The sequence below is a fragment of the Dermacentor variabilis genome, chromosome 9, assembly GCF_050947875.1.
Source record: "Dermacentor variabilis isolate Ectoservices chromosome 9, ASM5094787v1, whole genome shotgun sequence".
Taxonomy (NCBI): domain Eukaryota; kingdom Metazoa; phylum Arthropoda; class Arachnida; order Ixodida; family Ixodidae; genus Dermacentor; species Dermacentor variabilis.
This window is the reverse complement of record NC_134576.1, coordinates 89,564,228-89,588,085: the sequence shown is the minus strand read 5'-3', so window position 1 is coordinate 89,588,085 and position 23,858 is coordinate 89,564,228. Positions and strand designations below refer to the sequence as shown.

Sequence of the window (23,858 nt, the reverse complement as noted above, 5' to 3'; positions counted from 1 at the left end):
GCTTCGAAAAGTTATGAGCTTCCCGGTGAGTTATCATAAATTGTTTCTTTCCTGATTTCCTTTTTTCCTCTTAAGTAGTTAGTCATGGCAGGTTTCTTTTCCATTGCCGCCACCCATGAGATCATTTCAGCCTCTCTGCCTTTCCGCTTGACCTTCTTTGTTGCTGTGTTGCCCACCCTACAGGCCGCATACTTGCTGGTAAGCTTCCTTAGTTCTTTTCCTCCACTGTGAATCAATGTTTTGCCTGTACAGATACCTGAACACTCTCCCAGCCCATTTACTTTCTTCCATATTCCTCAGCCGTTCTTCATACTTAATTTTACTGCGAGCTTCCCTCACTTCAAAACTAGTCCAGCCCATATCACCCTGCACAGCTTCATTTGTAGTCTTCCCGTGAGCGCCCAATGCGAGGCGACCCACTGACCTTTGGTTCCCGTCGAGTCGTGTTTGTAACCCTGATTTAAAGCAAACAACCGCATTTCCAAAACTAAGTCCTGGAACCATTACACCTTTCCACGTACCTCGGAGGACCTCGTACCAATTGTATCGCCATAGCGCTCTGTGCTTCCATTGTGGCTGAATTTCTCTTCCTCTTCACTGTTATTGTTTTTTCCTGTGTTTCCATATATCTATTGCCTTCGTTTATCCAAGGTATTTATTTTCTGTTACCCGAGGTATTTCCTGGCCCTGTATCTCCATTGTCTGTTCACTGTTTTCATTGAATACCATAACACCTGATTTTCCATCACTAAATTTCAGACCTAAATTGTTGCCTTCCTGTCCACAGATATTAGCCAGACGTTGCAAATCACTTTGCTTGTTAGCTAGCAACACAATGTCGTCCGCATAAAATAAACCTTGGAGCTGCTGCTCTACTACTGTTCCCGCCTGTTTGTATGAGAGATTAAGCCCGATGCTACTTCTTTCTAGCGCCCTCTGCATCCTCACCATGTACATCATAAACAGCAGCGGGGATAAAGGGCACCCCTGCCTTAGTCCCTTGTTGATATGAACTTACTCCTCGCTCCTCATACCTTCCCATTCAACGCAAACGGTATTTTCTAGGTAACTCTCTCTCAAAAGCTGTAGACAATCGTCACCTAAGCCTTCCCCTTCCAATATATCCCACAAAATGTTGCAGTCTACGTTGTCATAGGCTCCTGTAATGTCTAGAAAGGCCACATACAACGGTCTTTTATTACTTTTGATATTTCAATACACTGAGTAAGAACAAACAAATTATCATCTAAACGCCTACCTATTCTGAAGCCATTCTGAAGCCCACCCAAAATGCTATTATTATCTGCCCATGCTTGAAGCTTTAATTTGATTGCCTGCATTGCTAGCCTGTATATTACCGATGTAATGGTCAATGGTCTATACGAGTGAAATCTGTTTCTCGCCCTTACCTTCATAAATTAAATTCATTCTACTTTGTCGCCAACTGTCTGGTATTCGTCTATCTTTTAAAGTTTTTTCCACTGCTTTCACCAGATCTTCCTTACTTTTTGGTCGTAGTTCATTTATTAGCTTAACGGGAACCTCGTCTAGCCCTGTCGCTGTGCGCTTAGGAATTTTCTCTTCCGTTTTCTTCCAGTTGAAATTTGTCAGTACCAGATCCTTTCCCACTTTGATATCCTCCTTCATGCTCTTTTTTTCTTCAAATACAACCTCGTCATTGCCTTGGAAACATTCGGCTGTTACTTTTCGGATATAATTTATTGCCGCTTCTCCCTCCAGTCCGTTTTCATCTTCGTTTTCAACTTCCTGCCTAATAACTTTATGTGGTTCCAAAATATTCTAGGTGCGGCCTTCTTTTTCTCACGTATTTCTGACAACCAACGTTCACTTTCACCTTTTAATTTTGCTTGCACCAGTATTTGAACCATAGACTTTTTCTTTTACCTTTTGCTGGTTACTTCACCCTGCGGCAACTGCGCATTCTTTGCCTGCCTCTGCTCTCGAGGTGCTTTCTGTCGTTCGGCGATCCCTTCTCGTATCTCCTTGTTCCACCAGCTTTTCGGTTTCTTTTTTCCTTTCCACCGAACATGTTGTTTCTCTTTCCGTATTTTTGTCGTTATTACACTTAGAAGCTCACCATATTCCCACTCTTTACTTGGCCATTTGGCAAGTTCTTCCTCGACTCTAGTGACTATATTTGCTATTTGTTCAGCGTTCAAATTTGGACTGGCCATTTTGTGCTCCTTGCTGTCTTTCCCAACTACATATCGCATTTTCAAAATGATGCGTTTATGGTCACTCCCTATGCTGCTAAACCCTTCCTCATCGATGACCATTTCTCTCAACTTGTCATGAATTCCTTCTGTCATCAGACAGTAATCAATGGTCGATTGCTGGTTTCCCACTTCCCACCTGATCTGCCCTTCACACTTAGCCCCTGTATTCACGATAACGAGGTTGTGTTGCTCACTAAGGTCTAGCATTGACTTCCCATTGTTGTCGGTATAGCCATCTAAATCCTGTACGTGGGCATTCGTGTCACCTAATGGGACAATTGTAGCACCATTCCCGAAACCCTTAATATCAGCGCTTATGCATTCCACTAACTCTTTATTCTTCTCTGTGCAATTATTTCCGGTCCACAAATACGTAACTCCCAGCTAAGTTTCTTTCCCACTCATTGTACCTGATAACCAAAGATGCTCTTGACATTGTGAATTTACTCTTTTCCATTTGGCTCCCTGATGGATGAGCAATCCGACTCCCCCTCCCTTTCTTTCTGACTTAGTTCTGTTGCACTCCCCTTCCCAAACATAATTCTCAATAACTGGCGGCTCTTCTGAGTCTCTACGATGCGTTTCTCTAAGCGCATACACCCCTATTTTTTCGCTATTTAACTGCTCCTCGATCTCTGCCCACTTTTCCTTTCTTCTGCCGCCCTGCATGTTTATGTGGCCTATTGCACGGCGAGCCCTCTTTCTTGCTTCCTTCATTTTCTGTTATCGACGGTGATGCTCTTCTGAAATTCCTCTAGCGGACCTTCATTAATACCTACTCTGGCCTCCTGAGCGCCCGCGGGCCCCCTAAAAAAGCAACAACGCGACCACGAAGTCGCCAGCCCACTTCTCGTGCCAGCCTGTAATTGAAGTGGATCCCGTCTCATTTAAAACCACCAGACCTTCTCACTTCCCTGTTTACTTCGACAACCTCGAAACTTTTCTCTCGGCTCATTTTCCATATCGCCTTATTAGCAGCCACTACGTCTCTTTGTACGTGACTGTCACGCACAGGCACCTCCGGTACCGTGCACACCACGATCTGCACCTGAGGGGATAGCTCGCGCAAGTCATCCACCCCCTTCGCCAAGCGCTGGCCTAGTCCTGTCCCTCTCCTGTTTAGGACGTCATTTAGCCCACCTGCTACTATGACAAGGTTGCGCACGTGGGCATTTTTCACGAGCTTTTCTTTTGCTCACTCCATGACAGTACCCAGTGTCCGCACCGGAAATGTCGCTACCGCCACTCTTTTGTTGCCTTTCACCCTCTCCACAATTGCTTTTAAGCACCCAGCCAGGTTTGAGTCGCCGGCGATAATCACCCTTTCACTCTCTCCTACCTCTCCCTGCTTCCCTTTGTCCTTTTCCGCGTGATTCGGACACTCGACAAGAGACATTGTCCCCTGGGCTCCTGCTTTTTTCCGCATGGCGGGCTCAAGGTAGGTGCCGCTCTTTCCAGCTAACTCTTCATCACGCTGCACGCATTCCGCGTACTCTGCTGACACTCCCTCTCCTGTGGCCTTGGGGGTCTGCGTTCCATTGTCACGCACATTCTCGTTCACAATGGCGGCCCTGTTCAGCTTTTGCTCGGCTGCTTCAAGTCTCTTTTCAACTGCCTTTCATGCGTCACGCTCCCTGTTTAGCTCATTTTTGAGCTCTTGCACCTGTTTGCCAAGCTCTTCCTGGAAAGCCTCCATTTTCTGCAGCCTAGTATCGACATCACACTGTGTGCCGGTTGTTTGGACGCCCTCTCCATTCTCATCCGTCTTCTCATCTGCCTTGAGGGACCCCCAGTGCACTGCCTGCGTTCCCGTCTTTCTCGCCATGCATTGCACGGCTTTTTGCAAATACTATAATACTATAATAATGCTCCTACTGATGCAAATACTATAATACTATATCAATGGAAAGCGCGTGCCTTTTGGTAAAAACCGATACGCACAGGATCCAAATCCTCAAAATGCGCAGAGCAACTCTCACCAATGTTTCAAAAGCAATCAATGCCGCGGAGACCGAAGGTATGACAGGCTCTCGCACGCGCTCAACCACGCGGCCACGCTCTCACTTTTCTACCAGAACACACACAGTAAAACCACTAATAGCTATTAGTTTTCGAACTTCCAAGCTACCATTTAAAGAGTACAAACACTCAACGTACCACCCGGCTGCACGTGTACAAGCGCGTAGCGCGACAGGACGCTTTAACCATCCTGCACAACCAGATGTACAGGAAACACACCTGCTCACTTGAAATACGAGAGACAAAGAAAAAAAAAGAAAGAAAAAGAGCAGCCAATTACTATACAAAGGCAAAAAAATCAGCAAATCAAAAACAGGCGCAAGCTCAAAGCATGCACGAAAACTTACGATTTCGTCGCCGCCACGGAGACCCGAAAAGCACGTCCATTCGCCACTCGGCGTTGCGACAGCAGCGGTGCCAAACGTTGTCTGAACGAACTAACTTCGGTTATATATGGCCTCCGAGATCAAGCTCGCGTGCGTTTCACGCCGGAGTAATGTCGGAGGCCATGTGTTACATATGGCCTGTCTTCGCAACGGCCGGGTCACTGCGTAGTCTGCGATGATCACGCGGAACACAGCTCGCGCGTCATCCGAAGTGCAACCGTCGATAACTTTTGTCACTTCCAAGGCGGTTTGCCGAGTTTCGCAGTGAGCATTATATGTTATTATTTCCCAGCGCGGCGGCTTGGCGCCTATGGGGTTGCGGTACTAAGCCTGAGGTCGCTGGATCGAATCCCATTCCTGGCGGCTGCGTGTGCCGTGTGCCGTGCATTTTTGGGTGCAAGTTGAGATATCCAGGTGGAAAAAAGAAATAATCCAAAGTCACGCACTGCAAGGCGTGCGTCACGATGAGATCGCGATTTTTCGAGCGTAAGACACCTGGCGATATTAATTTTGATTAGTTCCTTTCACTTCACTTCACCGTTGGTGCCGCGGCGCTCGGGTGAGCTGTGACGAGGCAATTTTCGCATTTCGCGCGCTACGATTAAAGCGTACCCGCCGTGGTTGCTCAGTGGCTATGGTGTTGGGCTGCTGAGCACGAGGTCGCGGGATCGAATCCCGGCCACGGCGGCCGCATTTCGATGGGGGCGAAATGCGAAAACACCCGTGTGCTTAGATTTAGGTGCACGTTAAAGAACCCCAGGTGGTCAAAATTTCCGGAGTCCTCCACTACGGCGTGCCTCATAATCAGAAAGTGGTTTTGGCACGTAAAACCCCAAATATTATTATTATTACGATTAAAGCGCGAGAGAAAAAAAAATAATTAGGCAACACGCAGCACGACGAAAACGACTGAATTGAGTGTTTTAGGGGGCAACAAGGGTTTTTTTTTTCTCATCAGAGTTCAAGCCCTGAATTCGATAATTAAAAAAAACAGTTTTTAATTATTATTCGCTGACTAGCTGGTCAACTAGCGCGCTAAAATTATCGTGGTGGCGTAAGAGGACTAACGACCGAACGCCATATATTTCAATATCATACGTTCGACCAATTTCTTTAAACATCTTGGCTAACTTTAGCTGGGACACAATGTGTGTGTTTGTTTGTGCATGCTTGCTTGCGTGTGTGTGAAGAATTCAGTTTTGGCTATCGGAGGTGTGCAAAGTTCACTGTACTTAAGAGGTCTATGCATAGTGCTTAGCGATTCAAACGCGATACCCGGACAGCACGGCGGTCGGTGCTTTTTGCGTCACCGGTGATCGCCGAGAAGGCCGAATGCAGTTACGGTGCGCCAAAAAGATTCTCGCTTTCATTCGACACGAAAATGCATCATCTCAGTGAGGCCAGCGCCCACTGGTGGCCGGCATAAGAAAGTGCCGGCCGCCATGTTGTCCGAGTATCGAGTTCCAAACGCTGAGCGCTTTACAAACTGCACTAAAGAGGCATGCTAAAGAACACGCCTTTGACCATCAGTTTTTGTCACGTCTACAGGATATAAAAAAGATAATCGAAGATGAGATAAAGCCAAATCGTCCTCACTACGTCGTCTACACCGGTACTTTCAGACACCCCTATCGGATTGAGAACGAAACAAAGTTGTTTAAGTAAGTGTTTCCTTTCTTTCTCTCGGTTGGCCAGGCACAGATACACATGCACCGTTGCGTTCAATATAAACCGCAACACGGCACCCGTGGTCGTAGGGGCCCCAACACTGCACGACTGGGCCGAAGTACGAAAAATTGGTTTACTACCGTACGTTTACTGGCGCATACGCCATGGTAATAAGAACGGTGTTTAGGTCTCTTAATTTTCGGTTTGTCGGCGCTACCGGGCAAGCCCCTTCAAACTCGGGCACCGTGTCGCAGTTCGCAATGAACGCGACTGTACGTCAGCTAATATAGAATGCGTGCATGTGCTTCGCAATGCTGGGCTACTATTCTTAATCACAGGACAGTTCACGCGCATTTATGTCGAACGAACTTTCCACGGGATATTGGAAGGTTCGTTCGATTGATGTAGCCGTGTAGGGGGCAGAGATGCATCAGCACCGGACTTTGTACTAAAGGTCACAAGTTCAAATGCTCTTCCAAGAAGCGTTAGAAAACATAAGAGTTTGAAGCAGCGGGAAATACGGAACACCAGTGAAAGAAGGACAAAAGGCACAGCGCTTACTCACAACAAGGTTTGTTTGTCACAAACCGCGCAATATGGATACAGGGTGATTTATTTTCCCGGAATTTCTAAAGACCGCCTGCTCGAGATAACATAATTCTAGTGCTTGGGCTAGATTACATCGGAGGGGCGAACATTACTCGCACCACGAGTAATCGAAACACATATTCGACTAATTAACAAAGATTCGCTAGTAATCTTCTGAATTAATTACCTTACGGCACATACTATTGCAATTTACGAACTGTAGCTGGTGAGTTTGCAAGGCGTATCCACTTAGAACTAATTTCCAGAATGAGGCCATTTTTAATATATGCGCCAGAAAACTCACCGTAAAGTGTACTGTTATTCCGCGTACTTCTTCAACAAAAGTCTTTATTGCATCAAAGAACAAAAGTAACCGGAAACTTCCGTGTATTTCGTCCCGCACTTTGGTAAGTGGTGTCTCGAAAGTGGCGTCGTCATGGAAATTCATTTCAAGTGTACACGTCTTGCAAGCTCACCCGCTACAATTCGTATTTGCAGTATTGGTCATAATTAGGTAATTAATAAAGAAGTAAATTAGTGAGCTCGCGTTAATTAGTTGAATTAATTAATTAAGTCGATTACTCGTGCTACTGCCTCTTTCAGTAATCCACCTCGAGGACAAGAAGCATGCTCTCGGCCGCAGGCGATGCTTAAAAATTTCGTGAAACCTAAAAGTGATCATCTCGTACACTTACGCAGTATAAAGACGAAAAGAACAATAGATAAGAAAAAACTGTTATCGTTATTTTTTTATCGTTAGTTTTTTTTTTCTTTATAGAGCGCGTAAGCATACATTGGCGCGGTCTGTGACGAATCAGCCTTGGTTGTGAATCAGCCCCACATCTGTGTCCGGCTTGTACTGGTCTTTCGGATTTCGCGCTGTTTTATGTTGCAAATGCGTCGTGCCCCCAACGCGTCCAAACACCTACACAGTTGTAGAATAGCGCTGGTCGCCCTATATGTACAGGCGCCGACAAAAGTGGTATACTCCACGCAGATTGCTACTGCAGCGGCTTCGCTCGGCGTTTTGGCGAGCTGAAGCACGACAGATTGACACGAGTCAAGCGACATGCCTGCAGATTATAAAGGGCACCCATTGGCTGTCGCGATCCCAGATGTTGCCTGTAGATGGCGTTGCGATGCAGTTTGCCGTTTCCCCGGCTCCCGCTGCCTGGAGTATACCACTTTTGTCGGCGCCTGTACGTTAAACGTAAGCACATTTGCAAGACGTCACGGCTCGCGTCCTCTTCAGGTCATTTAGTTTATCCATAGTTTGATCTAGGAGTTTATATAAAGCTTCTACAGTGGCAGCCCCTGCATGCAGCAGCCTACGAGAGCCAGTGAAGCCGGCGGCGGCCATATTGCTGGGGGAAACAGAGGGTGGCTCCAGCATGAGGAGCCACCAAATACGCGCGTCGCTCCACTGCGTTTGATAGGCGGTAATTGTAGTCTTCCTCGCTTTGGTAAAATACGAATGCTCCATCCCATGGAAAGTAGATTCGTGTGATTGTTACACAAATGCAGTTAGTGTGTCGACCCACTAATTGAGGTGATAGAATTTCAGCCACCTTGTATAATGAACGAATACGTTTTCCTCCCGCCTATACATTGGATTATACGGCGCGAAAATCATTTTATATCTCGTGGGCGCTACGACATGGTTGCAGATACCTAGACAACTGCACTGAATATATTGTATTTGCTGCAGATAGTTCTAAAAGGTACTTCACGTCGCTGGAGCATTGATTTATACCGCAGTACTATATGAACTAGTACAGAACATTCTAGTACACAGCATTGTTAACACTAGGAATACTCGATGTTCCTTTACGGAAGCTAGTGATTGCGTCACAATGAACTTCAATGTGAATGTTAATTGACATTTATATGTGCCGAAATAAAATGTTATTTTGAAACACGTGACAGCAGAAGCATATCAATGAGAAAAGCTACACAGACATAGGAACAGCAGAAAACACTTCCATAAGTGATACAGCTGTTTTTAAATTCGCTATAAAAACTCAGCTTGGAATCCAGCTTCGGCGTCCATTAAGTTTTAAGCATTACAAGTCTTGAAATCAATGTTCAGGCTTTCTTTCTATCGCAGCAATGTGGTGTACCCAGAACCTTAGTGCTCTGCAATTTTCTTGTGATAGAGGGCTAACGCTTTTGTGTTAAAGCACAGCTTTTACAGAAGATTTTCTTGATAGACGTGTTAGTGCAAGTGAAGGAAAAGAAAACCCACGAACCGTACAGATGCGTGTGCAAGTGAAATAAACAGGGCGAACGCTGTACTTGCGACTCTTCGCTTGTAATAGGCTTAGCGCTCCTCGTGTCCGCGCTTTTTCTTGTTATATGCGTGTCTCGCTGGCTTCTCTATTAAAACACAGACGCTGCGCAGTAACTACACGGTATAAATCAGAGTATGTCATCGTACACGCACATCTTGTATTCGAGAGCCACCCGAGCCCACTGCAAGCTAACGGTGAAATCCCGCCCTCTCCTCTGTAAATATGCAGCCAATGCATGCGCTGTATAAAACCACGCAAAGTGACGTGTCAACGAGTATTTAAGACGCAAATTAAATAGTGACATACGCGTACCTACCAGCACCTTCCCAATCGTTCCCAACTGATGCAAACGTGCCAACGGCATAGGCACCGTCGTGAGCAAACGACGAGAGCTTAAGTTTCAAGTGAAATGCTATAAACCCAGCGTCATCTTTCCACGACTGGTACAGCTATCAGCCACTGAGGTGCTGTAATGCCCTTTAAACGCTTGCCACGATCAATAAGGCACAGTTAAAGCAGCGCAAAATCTATAAGTATGGTGAACGTATTCTGTGCTCTGCGACGGCCGCTATGGCGGTTCGGGCACCTTGCCCCTAGCAAGATGGCGGCGACCAATTTTTACTTTTTAGAGAGCCACCTCTACTCCGGAAGTCTTAGTATATAACCTACTTGGGTTTAACATACGGGAACGCAAACCTGAGGAAGACGTCAAAAGACAGGACGCCGTCTAGTGCCTCGTGCGACACGTACCGCATTAGAAATCATCCTGTTGTTGCTATGCGGACGCATCTCGTTTGGCCTACGGTTGCCGGAATCGCCGAACGATCTCAGAAATTGGACGCGCGAAGTACTCGTAACTGACGTTTCAGGCGAGTGTAGAAGAAGCCAAAGCTCATTTCAATAGTTACTGGCGATCAAAGCGAACGAAAGCACCGCCATGACGAGAATACACGTTGAACGGGGTGCCATGGGTGGCCACCACGTTGAACCACGCTATTTCTTAGCGTGTCCAAGCATTGCGATCGTTAAACTCGCCAAATGATGTACGTTATTATAGCGCACGTAAACCACAGAAACCCGATTACATTCGGAGCACGCGTAGTGATGACAACGCTATTTCTTTACGTACGTAATGTGCCTACGTTCGGTTGCAAATGCCATTCTAACGCTGTCAATTATAAAGCTATTAATATGATGTTATTATTATTATGTAGTAATATTATGAAACAGGCGTTCAGCTCACCTACCCACATTTTCATTTCTTTCTTTCGGGCCAATGTGCCTTTTTCTAGCAGCAGAATCACATTTTGTTCAGTTCGCTGATGCTCGGGGTCTCTGTACAGTGCTTTCACTATCCAGTAGACGAGGGTGGGTCACACCATTCGTAAGAGTTTTACGAGTTGCTCTGGAAGATTACCGCGAATGTCTTACACCGCGCGCCAGGACCGTCATGTGGATGGACGGCGTGGTGGCGTTGGCACACACTGTCGAGGACGACCGATGGTGGAGTGCCGGCCGAATGATGCCGCCCACCTTCTGGTTAAACCTGCAACTGAACAGCGTGTACAAGACCAATATGGTGGGCACCCTCTTTCTGTCATGGGATCGATTTACGTCGTTCGCATTAAGAACCGCGCAAAGAGCGATGGAACGAAAAAAAAAATATTACGCTCGACTTTAATCGAGAGGAAAAGAGCGGTATGGATGAGAGATCAAACGAGGGCAGGCGGATATTCTGGTGGACATCAAGGGGGAAAAGAAATGCCTCTGTGCAGGCCATGTCAAAATTTCAGATTGGGTTCCGAAGGAAGGGTATCGCAGTCGAGGACGACCGAGAATCTGGTGGGGTGATGATATTAGGAAGTTTGCAGGCGCAACTTGCGAATAGGCTACAGCACACGACAGGAGTAATTGGAGATCGCCGGGAAAGGCCTTCGTCGAGCAGTGGACATAAAAATAGGCTCAAAATGCTGCTGATGACATTGTTCGTGTACGTGTTGTCACTTTACGTATTTCCTGAGCACGCTATCATGATGATAATGATGAGTGTGATAAGGATTACTAATGACGTCCCCTTTGAACCGAAATGGCGTCACTTAGCCGGTGCGAAATGTTCACCTTTTAGTAACCCAGAATTTTGCCTGTCGCTGTTTTATATATTAAATTACTGGTGTCTGTGACCAGCCGGTCTATATCTCCTCCTCCCTGTTCTTTCTTTTTTTCGACAATACTGCAATCGTCTTTTGCTAAAAGCAGCCAATGCTCCCATGAGCTTTGAAACCTCGGTTCTGCTGGAAGGAGGACGCTCACAACGATTCTAGCTGGACGCGCATTGCCGCACGTATAAATTGTTTACGATTCGGGTGAACACTTTTAGCGACCCAATCAATCTGTGTTATACCATGTTGTCGCTCAGCGCAAGACGCTACTTTCTGTATCGGAAGTCTCTCGAACGTTATCACTGGTTCTATCCGTTGTCTGTTGTCGCCGAACCTTGTGGAATCAGATTTGCGCGTTACTTTCGGCGAAACACGCGGGCACCAGCGACTTCGCTCGAACCTTCGACGAGTCATGTGTAAAAGCCGATGCGCTTCATCCGCAGAAGATCAGACTTTTCGCGACCGACGTGTGTGCACGCCGCTATCATTGTGCTGTTACTTGCTTTTCTGAGCACAGGTTCGCCCAATAAGCAGTTAGTTTAGAGATTTGCGTTGTGCCCCTGTCGTTGTTGTTGTTGTTAAAATATTAATCAGACAAAGGTGTTCGGGGCACGCAGGGCCCTGGGCCCCCGCACGACCGTACTCCACTCAAGTGTTTATGTTCCGTAGGTCCATAACACTGGCAGCCCGGCTGGTCGCGATGGTCTGCGTTGCCGAGTCCTCTGAGCGGAGCTCGGTCTCCCAGTCCTCCCACGATGTCAGGTGCTCCAGGCCCCGCGAGGGAGGGTCCGCCGGGCAAAGCGAGAGGATGTGGATGGCGGATGCGAACGATTCGGGACAGAGGGAGCAGGTGGGGTGGGAACAGAGGGATGGTAATGGGATAGGGTGACAAGGGAGGGGAGTGTGTGGGCCTGGAGTCGCCTCCAAAGTGTCGCATGTCTGTTCTCTAGGGATGGGTGGGGTGGGGGGTAGATCTGACGTGCGGCTCTATAAGCGCCTGCGTCAGATCGCTGAAAGAGTACATGCGCTCCTTCGTGAATCTTGGATCGGAGGCCACCTGAGCCCGGTTAATAGAACCTCGGGCTAAAAAGTTGGCAGCCTCGTTTCCGGGATTCCCGGAGTGCGCAGGCACCCATATCAGCTCCACATGGCGGGGTGGAGGTGCAATGGGCGAGTCCAGTATGCAAAAAGCAGGAACATGGACTCGACCTCGTGCAAAATTTAGTATAGCTGTTTTTGAATCTGTTATTATGTACCGGGCTTCCGTATGGGTGATGGCAATGGCAATCGCAGCTTCCTCTGCACCTTCTGGCGAAGTGTGTGGGGGGAGGGGTAGTGTAATGAGTGGGGAGAGGGAGGAGTCCACCACGGCGGCAACCGCTTGCTCTCCCATGCATGCGGCGTCCACCCATACGGCTTCCGGTTCGGGGCCGTCATAGCGATGGAGCACCTTAGCTCGAGCTCGGCGGCGCTCTTCGTGATGTTGTGGGTGCATGTTCCTCGGGAGCGGCTTAATAAGCAGCTCACGGTGGATGTGGCGTGGGGTGGCGAGTAGTGTAGGGTCGTTAGCCGGTATCCGGATCCTGAGGGAGTCCAGGATGTGCCGCCCAGTGGATGTCTGTGTCAGGCGATTGTATTGCGCCTGTCGGTGGGCTTCTACAAGTTCCCCGATAGTGTAGTGGAGGTCCAGGCCGAGTAGTTGGTCTGTGGGTGTGTTAAGGGGCAGTTTTAGTGCTACTTTGTACGCCTTGCGTATTGAGGCATCTAGGGCATTAGTATCGTGTTGGGATAAGTGTAAATATGGGGTTGTGTAAAGCACACAGCTGAGGACGAAGGCATGGATGAGGTGACATAGGTCGCGCTCCTTCATGCCTCTGTGGTGGGCTGAAACCCGGCGAATGAGGTGTGAAATCGCACCTGCAATGTGCTTGAATTTTTTCAGGGTGGTGGTCTTTTTACCATCGCTCTGGATATGGAGTCCCGGTATGCGGAGGGTTTCAACCTCCGGCACTGGGCGTCCGTCCAGATCGATCGTGATGGGGGAGCATGGGGAGCAGCGATTACGAGGTCTGATTAGTAGTTCGGATTTTTCTGGGGAGCAAGAAAGACCGATACTGGCAGCATAATTTTGGGCCAGGGTGGCTGCAGACTGGAGAGTGTCCTCTATGTCGTCGTCACTGCCGTGGGTAGTCCACAGCGTGATGTCGTCGGCATAGAGAGTGTGTTTGAGATGAGGTATGATTGCCAATTGTCGGGTCAGTGGAATTAAGGTGATATTACATAGAAAGGGGGACAGAACGGACCCTTGCGGGGTGCCAACACCCCGTAAAGTAAAAGAGAGGGAGGTGAGTGGACCAAAATGTATCTCAGCCGTGCGGTCGGTCAGGAATGCTTGAATGTAGGTGTACGTACGTGCACCTACATTCAGTGGTGAGAGGGCAGTCATGATCGCTTGGTGTTCTACGCGGTCAAAGGCTTTGGAGAGGTCCAAAGCCAAGACTGCCTTTGTGTGACCCGGGATAAGGGGGTCGAAAATGCCGTGCGTAAGTTGTAGCATGGCATCCTGTGCAGATAAATGGGGGCGGAAGCCCACCATGCTATGAGGGTAAAGGTCGTTTTCCGCCATGTGTTGTGTGAGTCTCGATAATACTACATGCTCGAAAAGCTTTCCGAGGCATGAGGTTAGCGAGATCGGTCGAAGGTTTTGGAGTGTAAGTGGTTTATTGGGTTTGGGTATGAAAATGACCTTCGCATGGCGCCAGGACTGGGGGAGGGTGCCCTCCCTCCAACACTGGTTTAAGTAGTCCGTAATCTATGTGATGGATTGATTATCCAGATTACGAAGCATGAATTTGGTTACCTGGTCGGCGCCAGGTGCGGAGATGGTATGGAGAGTCAGGAGGGCCGCTCTGACTTCCGTCTCCGTTATGTCCGTGTCGAGTGTGGGGTTGGGCTGCCCTGTATAGGGAGGCAAGCGAGTCGGTGTGCCTGGGCAGGTGTAGGTTTTTTTAAGTGTGCCTATAAAGCTGTCAGGGTTGTCTATGTGTGCGTGGATGAGTCTTGTTACATGGTGTTGTGTTGTGTTGTTTTTGTCTGCGTTGGATCTATAAGATGGCGGAGGAGTTGCCAGGCCCGCTTGGTGGACAGGTTCCCAGCAATGCCGTCGCATACCTGGCCCCAGTTGGACCGGCACAGCTCCTCAGAATGTTGTTGGATTTGGGTTTGCAGCGCGGCCAGCCGCTTTTTAAGTGTCCTGTTTAGTTTATTCTTCTTCCGCCGTTCTAGGAGGCTGTGATAGGCCTCCCAGAGGTGGGCGAGTCGGATGTCTCATGTAGGGGTTTCTGTAGGGGTTTCAATGATTTTTGTGTTGCGTTGGACGTCATCCTGTAGTGATTTCACCTAGGTGTCGATATCGGAAATGGGGGTGTCAGAGCGGGTCGCCCGAGTGGTGCGGAGAGAGTCCCAGTTTATGAGTTTGTGTGTCATGTAAGTGTGACGGGGTTGTTTGTAGTGACCTGTATATTGTAATGATCACTGCCTAGTGTGTATTGTGTTCTGGTCCAGTGACGCCTCGGAGAGAGTGGGTCAGCACCAGGTCCGGGCTGGTGTCCATACTGACGCTATTGCCGATCCGAGTGGGCGTCAGGAAGTTGTTGCGTACGGTGAGGTGGAGGTTCTGGAGGAGCAGCCAGAGCCTGCGACCTCAGTGTGTTGTTGTTTTTTATCCCCACTCTCTATGTTGACTGTTGCAGTCTCCGCCGACTAACAGGGGGTGCTTTGCTGCCAGCCGGTGGACCGATCGAAGTAGGGTCTCTAGAGACGCCATCGGGTGTGATCGGAGGTGATAAACGTTGACAAGAAATATGGATGGTAACGTGTATTTGTGGTGTATGATTTCAGTGATCACGCAGGGCGTATCTGAAGCGATATGGTGTACCCTGTGAGTGATGCTACGGTGTATGAGTGTGGACGCCCTGGGTTTGTCTGTGGCGTCCGAATGTACCGAGGTGTAGCTGCAAAGTGTTGCGCAATGTGCAGCGTCTTGGAGTAAATGTATTTGGGGCTGAGCACTGAGTGTGGGAAGTTAAAGTTGCAGAGGTGCACGCTTGCCGCGGAAGCCACGCAATTCCAAGTTAGAATTTGTAGGTTATTATCTTCCCGCGCCGCCATACTGGAGCGCGGGAGGCGGAGAGGGGGGGTTAGTTGCGTGTCCATTGGAATGTGTTGGTTAGGTGGGGTGAATTGTGTAGGCTGAAGGGTGGGTTGCGTGGGTATGGAAGGGCGCATTTGTGTGAAACGGTGTTCTATGTTTTCGAGCATCTTGTTAAGTATAACATCCATGCGTTGCTCTAATTTCTCCGTGAGGGTTTCTACAAGGTGAGTGAGTTTAGTCTCTAGGCGTGTTTCGAGTTCTTGTAGTTTACGATCGAATTTAGCCTCAAGCGCTGCGAGTTTGGCATCTATGTCTGTCAACTGAGGGGGCGGTATTTCCTGTGTGGTTGGCTGTTTTTTCGTGGGAAGTGAGCTGGGAGATTCCGTCTCGGGGGGTGGAGTGGAGTTAGAGAGGCCTGATTGTGTCGGGGGTTGGGTATGGACGAAGGAAGCAAGGCGACTTACCTCTTCCCTGAGGGCCCGGAGCTCCTGTTCCTGTTGTAGCGCTTCGGGAGGCTGGGTGACCGGGCGGGTATGTCTTCCGGCGGCCAGATCGGCCCATGTGAGAGAGATGTCGAGCGTCCGAAGGGCGAGAAGCTGTGCTGCCGGAGCGTCGACGCGGGCTGGGACTGGATCGATGGTGTTGACGATGTTCTGTCTTCTTTTGAGTGGACCGCGGCTGGCGTGTAGTAGGACTTCTTCGATTTGCTTTGCATCCACTTGTTCCGGTCAGGTGTCCTCCACCGCAGAGAATGCATTGTGGAGCGCAGGTTGGGGGGTCCACTCTTTCATGAGTTTCGCCACATCTTGGGCGTCGGTGGGAGCGGGGCAGGGTGCATACATCTGCTCGATGTCCTGGTTTTCTGCAGTTCGCACAGGCGTCGACATGTCCTCGGTAGACCGTGCATAGGTGGACACCGCCGCCGTAGATGATTTTCCTCGGAACTTGTCCGTAGGCGAAGGTGATAAGGATTGAGCATGTTTTCCCCATATGTCGGACATCAATGATGGGGACTTCGGAATTTCGGGCCTGAAGGTCTGCGATGACCTCGCTAGGGGTTTCATCCCAAAATGCGTTTGTGATCACTCCGCGCACCGCCCCGGCTGGTGGGGCGATGTAGGCTGTGATAGCATATTTTCGGTCGCGAAGTGTAATATCCTTGAGATTGACGAGTTTTAGGGCGGTCTCTTGGCACGTGGTGGCGATGGTGCACGTGTTGTTTGTGGGATGTACTCGGATCTGGATGTCTTGTTGGCCTTGTAGCTGCGCTGCTTGCATGATTGTGGCGAGTTGCGAGCGCGGTGGGATGTCGAGAAGTGCGAGCCCTCCCTGTGATCTGTAGACAATTTTGTAAGCGTCGGCAGGCAACGGCGCGAGTTGGCGACCTTTGAACGCTGCTGCTCTCGCAGCGCGCAGCTGTTCTTGGCGAGGCTGGAACGCGGGCAGCGATGGCGTCGTGGCGTTTGCCTTTCTGTGGCGTCCCCATGCTGGATCCTGGGCATGCGGGAGACGATTTGGAGGCTCCGGTCGTGTTCCGACGGGACGCGTGCATGAACAGGACATGCTTCCAGTCCCGAGGGTTGTATTCGGACGGGTTCAAGTCCTCTGCGGACACTGTGACCTGCATGCTGGAGTCTGGGAAGTGGCCGCGCGAGGCCTAGTGCGGCGGCTGCGCCGCTGCCAGAAAGGAAGGCTGCCGGCTTAGCTGGAGAGCGTCGGATCTCCAAAAATGTGGGGTCCTCGGGAGGCTCTCACCTTGCCGCGTTGATTGAGGTAGGCAGTGGAGTTCCACGATGGGTTCGCTGACCGCTGAACAGGTCTGTGTGCGAAGCCGATGCGGAGCGCGTCCGCCCTCCCTTGTGTCCCCGTGGTTATTCATCGTCACTACAGCGGGACAATCTATTCGCATTTCATTAGAACAGAAGTAGTATAGTATCCCTGCACAGAACGAGCTCTAGTAGCGTCATTTTGTGATGGTTTGTTCAACCATAGCATCGCATAATTTTAATGCAAAAGCGTTATATTTTCCATGAAGGTGAAAAACTGGCGCTGTAGGCAACAAGTGGTACAAAAAAGAAAAAAAAAAACGTCGTCATCAGTGACGTCATCAGCGTCTTGTATGATGCCAGTGATGATACAGAATTAAAGTTAGAAGAAGTTAGAGCAATCTTGTAGCTTAATATGGAGCAAAGTGAATCAAGGAGAACTAAAGCGAATGAAGATGAATTAAAGTGGATTAGGGTGGATTAAAGTGTATTACAATGCACTAAGGTAGGTACAAATTAGAGAAAGTTGGATTAAGGTGGATTAAGTTAGAGTTGGGAAGGACACGTCTCAGTCTACGACGTAACGTATCATATATGTAACTGTATAATTAGAGTAGTCATAATGCTTTCGCGTTCAAATTACGGAAAGATACTTAAGGGACAAATGTTTTGTGGGCTTGTTTCATCCAAAAATGAAAAAAAAAATATTGCGACTAGTACTTTCATGACTGTGTTGCTGCTGAAGCCATTACACCAGCGTCAAAATGGAACGTCGTTGTTGCAATTTTATTTTTCTCTCGTTGAACTCAGCAACAGCAGGTGGAGCCACCAGCGCTCCGTGTCGCTGCCCTTCCGTAAACGGTAATGGAGGGTTCAAGCCCGCCCGTAAACGTATGGCCGTCTACGAAACTGCGGACAAACCGACCGTGACAGCAGAAGCGCTGGTAGCGTCACCTTGTGACGCTTTCCTTAAGCCACAACCTTTCAGAATTGTTTCCGTCTTGCACCTTAGTTCTTTCAGAAGTGAAGAAGGGAGAAACGAAGCCACTATACGCTAATGAATGTAGGTAACAACGCCTTCGTGCGAGCAAATACGTAGAGCGCAGACGTTGCAATTATACTAGATCTTTGCATTATAGTTGACGCCAGCGTCACGAGATGGCGCCAGCAGCGCTGCTGCGTGCATACGTGTCTCGTTATCTCGGCTATTCTGTAAGTCGTTTACGGACAAATTGTGTTGTCGTCGATGCCACGTCATTCTTTTCCTCGCGGCCACCAGACTCGCTATATCAAGATCCCTATGAAAAAGAAGAAAATCCCATAGAACCTATATTCTAATATCCCATAGGAACATATGAGATATAAAAATCCGTACGCTCCAGTATATCTTATGGGGCAAGTTCCGTATGATTATATAAACGCAAGCAGATCACATATAAGAAGCCGTTTGTTCTCGTGTATTCATGGGCCACATATTAGCCATACAAAGAAACGCGTTTCGGTTGAAGCATCCTGAGTATAACATGCAATATTACGGCGAAATTTAAGCAAGAACAGGCAGGCGGTAGCCGCGAATTTTTTTTCTTTGTGATTCTAAAGAAAAGCGCAGTTCTGTGCACTGCTGCTACGACTATAGCTGCGGCTACTTTTCTGTACCCTAACTCGACATCGCTTTTGGGTTTTCTTTTTTTCATGGCGCAGAGATCAGCGCACTACGGCATCGGGGCGTTTTCCAAGAGGGGCATTAATCACACTGCGCTCTACGTTTCGTTGTCTCTGGCAGCCAGGAACTACGTTCCTGATGAGAAATACGCCTTCCGGGCAGAGATGCTGGAGACGCATGACCAGCTTTTCGTCGGCCTCATGAACGTGAGTGCATGGAACACCGATGAATTTAGAGGCACCGCCAATTCCGCTGCCACATTGTTCCAGCGCACTCAAAATCCTTCAGTGGAACTTCCCGAGAACTTCAAGAATGCGTTGTTGGTACATGACATACACTGTGCAGCTGGGGACCCCAGATCGCGGTTAGGAAATTTACTGGTAGATAAAGATGGTTTGGAGCGCCCTACGGCAGACAATGCCAAGTGATGACAGGCAGCTTATCGCCATCCTTGAAGAACAGTGATCAGTCGTTGCATTCTACAAGTAGTGCATTGGCACACGGGCCGCAAAATTGGAGGTTAAGACAGAAGCGTGAGAAAAAATTGGGGACCTGCGCCACGAGTGAGGGAGCGAAACAATGTTAGTCGTTACGTAACGTTAAGAGATGGAGAGAGCGGTGTGGACTAAAAAGCTAATTGGGGAATCCGGTATTCTAGTCGAGATTAAAAGGAAGATTGCCGGTTAACGAAATGATTATCCGCTAAACTCCGGCTGAGAGTCCAGAATCGTTTCTTCCCTTGTGTCATGCTCGAATTATGAAACAAGAAAAGCAGAAACAAAGTTAGTTGCTAAAGGTACTGCCGTTTAACTGAATTATATATGAGCAGCTAAATTTAGCAGCGTGTTTTACGACGGGCTATACGCGTCTCTGGAACGGTGCGCTTCATAGACTTGACCTCAGCAGCCTCTCGCAGATTACGAGCGGCTAGGATGGTGAATGCAGCTAGGATAATTAGGACCATGAGGTTAGGATTAACTCGCCTATCTGTATATTTTTCTTTGGCACAGTACTGCAAGGACAAGGAGTTCCATTTCGGTTTCCAGGACAAAGACCCCGTCGGTGCCTACTACGTCAGCCGGACAAAGAAAAGGTTCATCACTTTTGACGACTCGAGGGCCCTCGCGATGAAGGTAAATCAATGCGCGTTCATTGCCAGCTGGGTTTATCAGAGAGACCTGTAATATCATTCCTATCAGTAGTAGTAGGCGATAAGAACCAACTGTGTGCAACGTTTTGCGCAGGAGGAGGAAACTCGTTAAATAAATCGGTCTGCCAGAACTAAATATTAGGATTATGGCGTTAAGTCTAATAGACCCGGAAACGCCGATTTGGGAAGTTAAACGTGAGCTGTTGGCTAGCAAATATTTTAGATTCATTCTTTGCAGAGCGGTGGTTTTAGGAAAAAAAAATGTATCGGAGGATGTCGTGCCTCAAGGTGATGTGCAAGTGGAGAATGAAAATAGTGGTCCTTTGCTATCGCAGAAGGGGAACCTTTATCTTTCTGATACAGTTAAAAAATTTTTATCGTCTCCCTGTCCTATTTTTCAGGTTGCGTGCGCGTCACGATATCAGACGCTGGCCTAAAACCGCTTGCTTCCGTTGTCTGTTTGTTTCAGTGTTCTCGCTTCATTCGGGCGTAATTGTAAGGTTTATATAGACTGCGCATGTTTATTCTGGCACAGCATAATAATTTTCCCCTACATGGAATCAATACAATGCATTCATGCTTTTATTTAACGAAATGAATGCACACAAAGAAAAGATAGTCTGTAAAGAGGTCAGCCTTTTTTGCTTACTGTATATTTGTTTGCAGACTGGGTTGCCTTCCTGCGTGCTTGTTCGTTCTTTTTTTCTGCGAAAAGCATATGGAGAGATTGTCCGCACAAAATTATTAGTGAAGTATCTATTTTATTTAGTGTTCATATAGGAAAGTCGACGAAACACGCATTTAGTCAATTGAAATGCCTGCAAAAGATAAGTCCGCCATGTTCTTATTTTTGGTGCATAGAGATTACAAGAAGTCGATCAAGTATCTGTTTTATTTATTTTATATTAAGTGTTCGGAGTGGAAATTCTATCAGGCGTCGATTTCTTTTAGTCTGTGAGTATCCACAGAAAAAACGCGCCGAGTCATGATGATGTTGACGATGATTTTTTGGCATTGCCTTTAGAATTGACAAATAGTGGTGACAAATAGTGACAATAGCGGTGACAAATAGTCGCCTATAGTCCGGGGCAACCTAAGAATTACGAGGTTATCTGTACACAACTATGGAAATGCGCAGGCGCAAGTTGGAATCAGCTATCGCAAGACAGGAGTAATTGGACATCGCTGGGAGAGGTCTTCGTCTTGCAGTGGACATAAAAATAGGCTGCTGCTGCTGATGTGCGCTGTCCAACTAAAACAAAATTTGCATAGACGTGTCAGTCAATCAGATTCGCTTATGTGCCTGACGTCAAGCGTTTTCACGTGTTTGAAACTGTTTCCTCTGTAAAGATCAGCCGCTGTATCAATCGTTTCAAGACGAAACCGGAACGTCAGGGCACGTTTAATAGGTGACCCTGACGTCACTGCTCAGCCAAAGGTAACGATTTAGCTTGAAACAAGTAGCTTTGCTTTTCTAATTCAGCTAGCGTTTTCATTAGCCGACCAAAGTCATTAAGCTGTGGCGGACTGCAGCTGGTTCAGCTCTCTTTCAGAGGTGAAGAGCAGGTGCACTGCTTTTTTTTTTGTGAGTCGAGCTTCTTTGTAATTCTTAGGTTGTTATCGACTATAGCCCGCAAGAGGTAATCAGGTAAGCAATACATGTCTTTCATTTTAGCATTTTGTACACATCTTCATCTGTGTTTCTCTTCTTAATCTTTTTTCTCTTCCTTAAAGCGTTTTGATCTACGTTGTACCGCTACCTATGCCTGTAGCGGATGTAGTCCTGCCAATATCTTCACTGTTTTTTTTCCCACCAACACACTACCTATTTGTTTTAGTCAATTTGTGATGCACAAGCTGCTTGTAGAGGCTGGATGCAAACATGTTTCGGTATCTTGGTCGTCTATCGTTGTTTAGGATAAAACGCCATTAATACTCCTAAGCCACAAGTCTGTGAATAGTTTACAGAGATACTGCACACGTCCTCCTTATCAAGATATTGTTCTGGCAAATGCCTGTAGACTGCTTAATTTTTTGTGTGACGAGGGCTTGCTTGAAACTGTGTCGATAACCGTTCTTCCAGGACGACAGTGTTACTCCGCCTTTATTTCTTGCTTTTATATCAGTTTTGTAGAGGGAAGAAGGACCTGACTGGTGTCCGATATGGTTTAGTGGCTTTCAACACTGAGCTCGACGACCCCAACAACGAGTGCGGCAGAGGTTCCTATCCACGGCTCAAGTTTATCAGGAAGCTGGTGGACTTCTTCTACAACAATTTCACTTCCCCCAGTGCGCATGAGAAGTGCGTCAAGCTGACCTGATTAGGTCTCACTGGCCGCAAAAGAGCCGAGGCCTTTCCAGTTGAAGAGAAAGTATATTAAGCAAGCGTGAGACAGTGCTGCCTCAGCAAATTGGCGTTTATCCTTCCTTGCCCCCACTTTTCTTCGTGCCACAAACGTGACAACTGATATATAAGATAACATAAGATCAGACACAGCACAATCGTTCCATGCCTTGCGCATGCATGTGGTTGCAGCCGTGGGTAGCCAAACAGAAGTGATAACGTTATACTGCGTAAGATTCTGGGTGTATGTTTCATCGCAACGAAAATTAATTGACTATGTTTGTGACACATCAGTCACTTTTTACGCTAGCAAGCTAAGTTTGTTTGACCGCTCGTTGTAATCTCTAATTCCTATCGTAATTTTGTTGTCATGCTAGGCGATAATTTTACCGCATGTGCGAAAATAAACCTGGTTTAAGTTCACGCATGTCTAGACTGAACTCCAGTTGGCGATAAGACGCGTTTTTCGTGTCTCATTTGACCTATGCCCTGAGACGCGCTTGAGGCAAAAGGAACAAGAACGTCGATGTAAAGTCAACTGGTCCCAATAGGAAGCTATTTTATTACTCTTCAAAGCCAGCATTAGAAGCGCAGGTACACGTAATACACTAATGTGTTTGTTCGAAAACGCGATTACCCGCCGTTGTTGCTCAGTGGCTATGATGTTGGGCTGCTGAGCACGAGGTCGCGGGATCGAATCGCGGTCACGGCGGCCGCGTTTCGATGGGGGCGAAAACACCGGTGTGATTAGATTTCGGTGCACGTTAAAGAACCCTCAGGTGGTGAAAACTTCAGGGGTCCCCCACTATGGCGTGCCTCATAATCAGAAAGTGGTTTTCGCACGTAAAACCCCGTAATTTCTTTTTAAACACGATTTTCGACAGGCTCAAAATACCGCACGCGCGTATTCGTCTAACGGCCGGTGATCGTCAGATGTGGAATCGTGAAGATCACTGCAGACGATTGCAAGGAAACCTGTATTCTAACTCTGCATATCCCATTAGTGAAATTAGCTTTTCTGTCAGACAAGCAATAAAAGCGCTTCTGCCTTTCTTGAGATGCAACAACCTGTATGACCCCCTTGTGAACTTTGATGCAGAAAACTGGGCTAGTTGGTGGTTATTCGTATAATGGGACATGAAATAAGCGTGAAATACTCGAGCCCTTCCTTATTCATCAGGAAAAACAGGCCTACGTCAGCAAACCTAACGTATCTTTGACCGCAAAAGAAATAAAATTTCTGCACAATAAGGTGCCATTGCGCATGCGCTTCATGGATTGATCATGTAGCACGCGTCTTTTTGCATATATATATATTTGTGTTCTTCTGCGAATAAAGCCAGTTGATGTCTAGCGTTCGGTGTGTCTTCTTTTCGTGTTCCTGTCCGTGCCCTTTTTTACGCGTTAGTGCAATGTCCCCTTGTGACCAACTTC

The 23,858-nt window shown here is 47.8% G+C and overlaps 2 protein-coding genes across 2 annotated transcripts in view; both read left to right on the top strand.

Annotated features, from left to right (window-relative positions):
* The window catches only part of LOC142558431 (uncharacterized), a 42,857-nt gene extending 25,695 nt beyond the window's left edge, over positions 1-17,162 (top strand). Inside the window, exons 5-9 of the mRNA XM_075670566.1 lie at positions 6,191-6,303; positions 10,633-10,768; positions 13,291-13,415; positions 14,913-15,054; positions 16,911-17,162. Coding sequence (XP_075526681.1) covers positions 6,191-6,303; positions 10,633-10,768; positions 13,291-13,415; positions 14,913-15,054; positions 16,911-17,162 — 768 coding nt within the window. The remainder of the gene's footprint in view (positions 1-6,190; positions 6,304-10,632; positions 10,769-13,290; positions 13,416-14,912; positions 15,055-16,910) is intronic.
* Positions 17,163-18,979: 1,817 nt separating this feature from the next.
* Positions 18,980-22,847, top strand: LOC142558088 (uncharacterized). Its single transcript, XM_075670246.1, has 3 exons — positions 18,980-19,136; positions 19,941-20,063; positions 22,207-22,847. Exons 1-3 carry the CDS (start codon positions 19,095-19,097, stop codon positions 22,399-22,401), a joined length of 360 nt encoding a protein of 119 aa, XP_075526361.1. The 5' UTR covers positions 18,980-19,094; the 3' UTR covers positions 22,402-22,847.
* The last annotated feature ends 1,011 nt before the right edge of the window (positions 22,848-23,858 follow it).

What these genes read in the sequence shown, in the direction of transcription:
- LOC142558088 (XM_075670246.1), top strand. Translation starts at nt 19,095, where the DNA reads ATGCTGGAGACGCATGACCAGCTTTTCGTCGGCCTCATGAAC. An exon ending in TTTTCGTCGGCCTCATGAAC is followed by an intron (nt 19,137 to 19,940) that starts GTGAGTGCATGG and finishes TCTTTGGCACAG; the next exon opens with TACTGCAAGGACAAGGAGTT. An exon ending in CGAGGGCCCTCGCGATGAAG is followed by an intron (nt 20,064 to 22,206) that starts GTAAATCAATGC and finishes CTTTTATATCAG; the next exon opens with TTTTGTAGAGGGAAGAAGGA.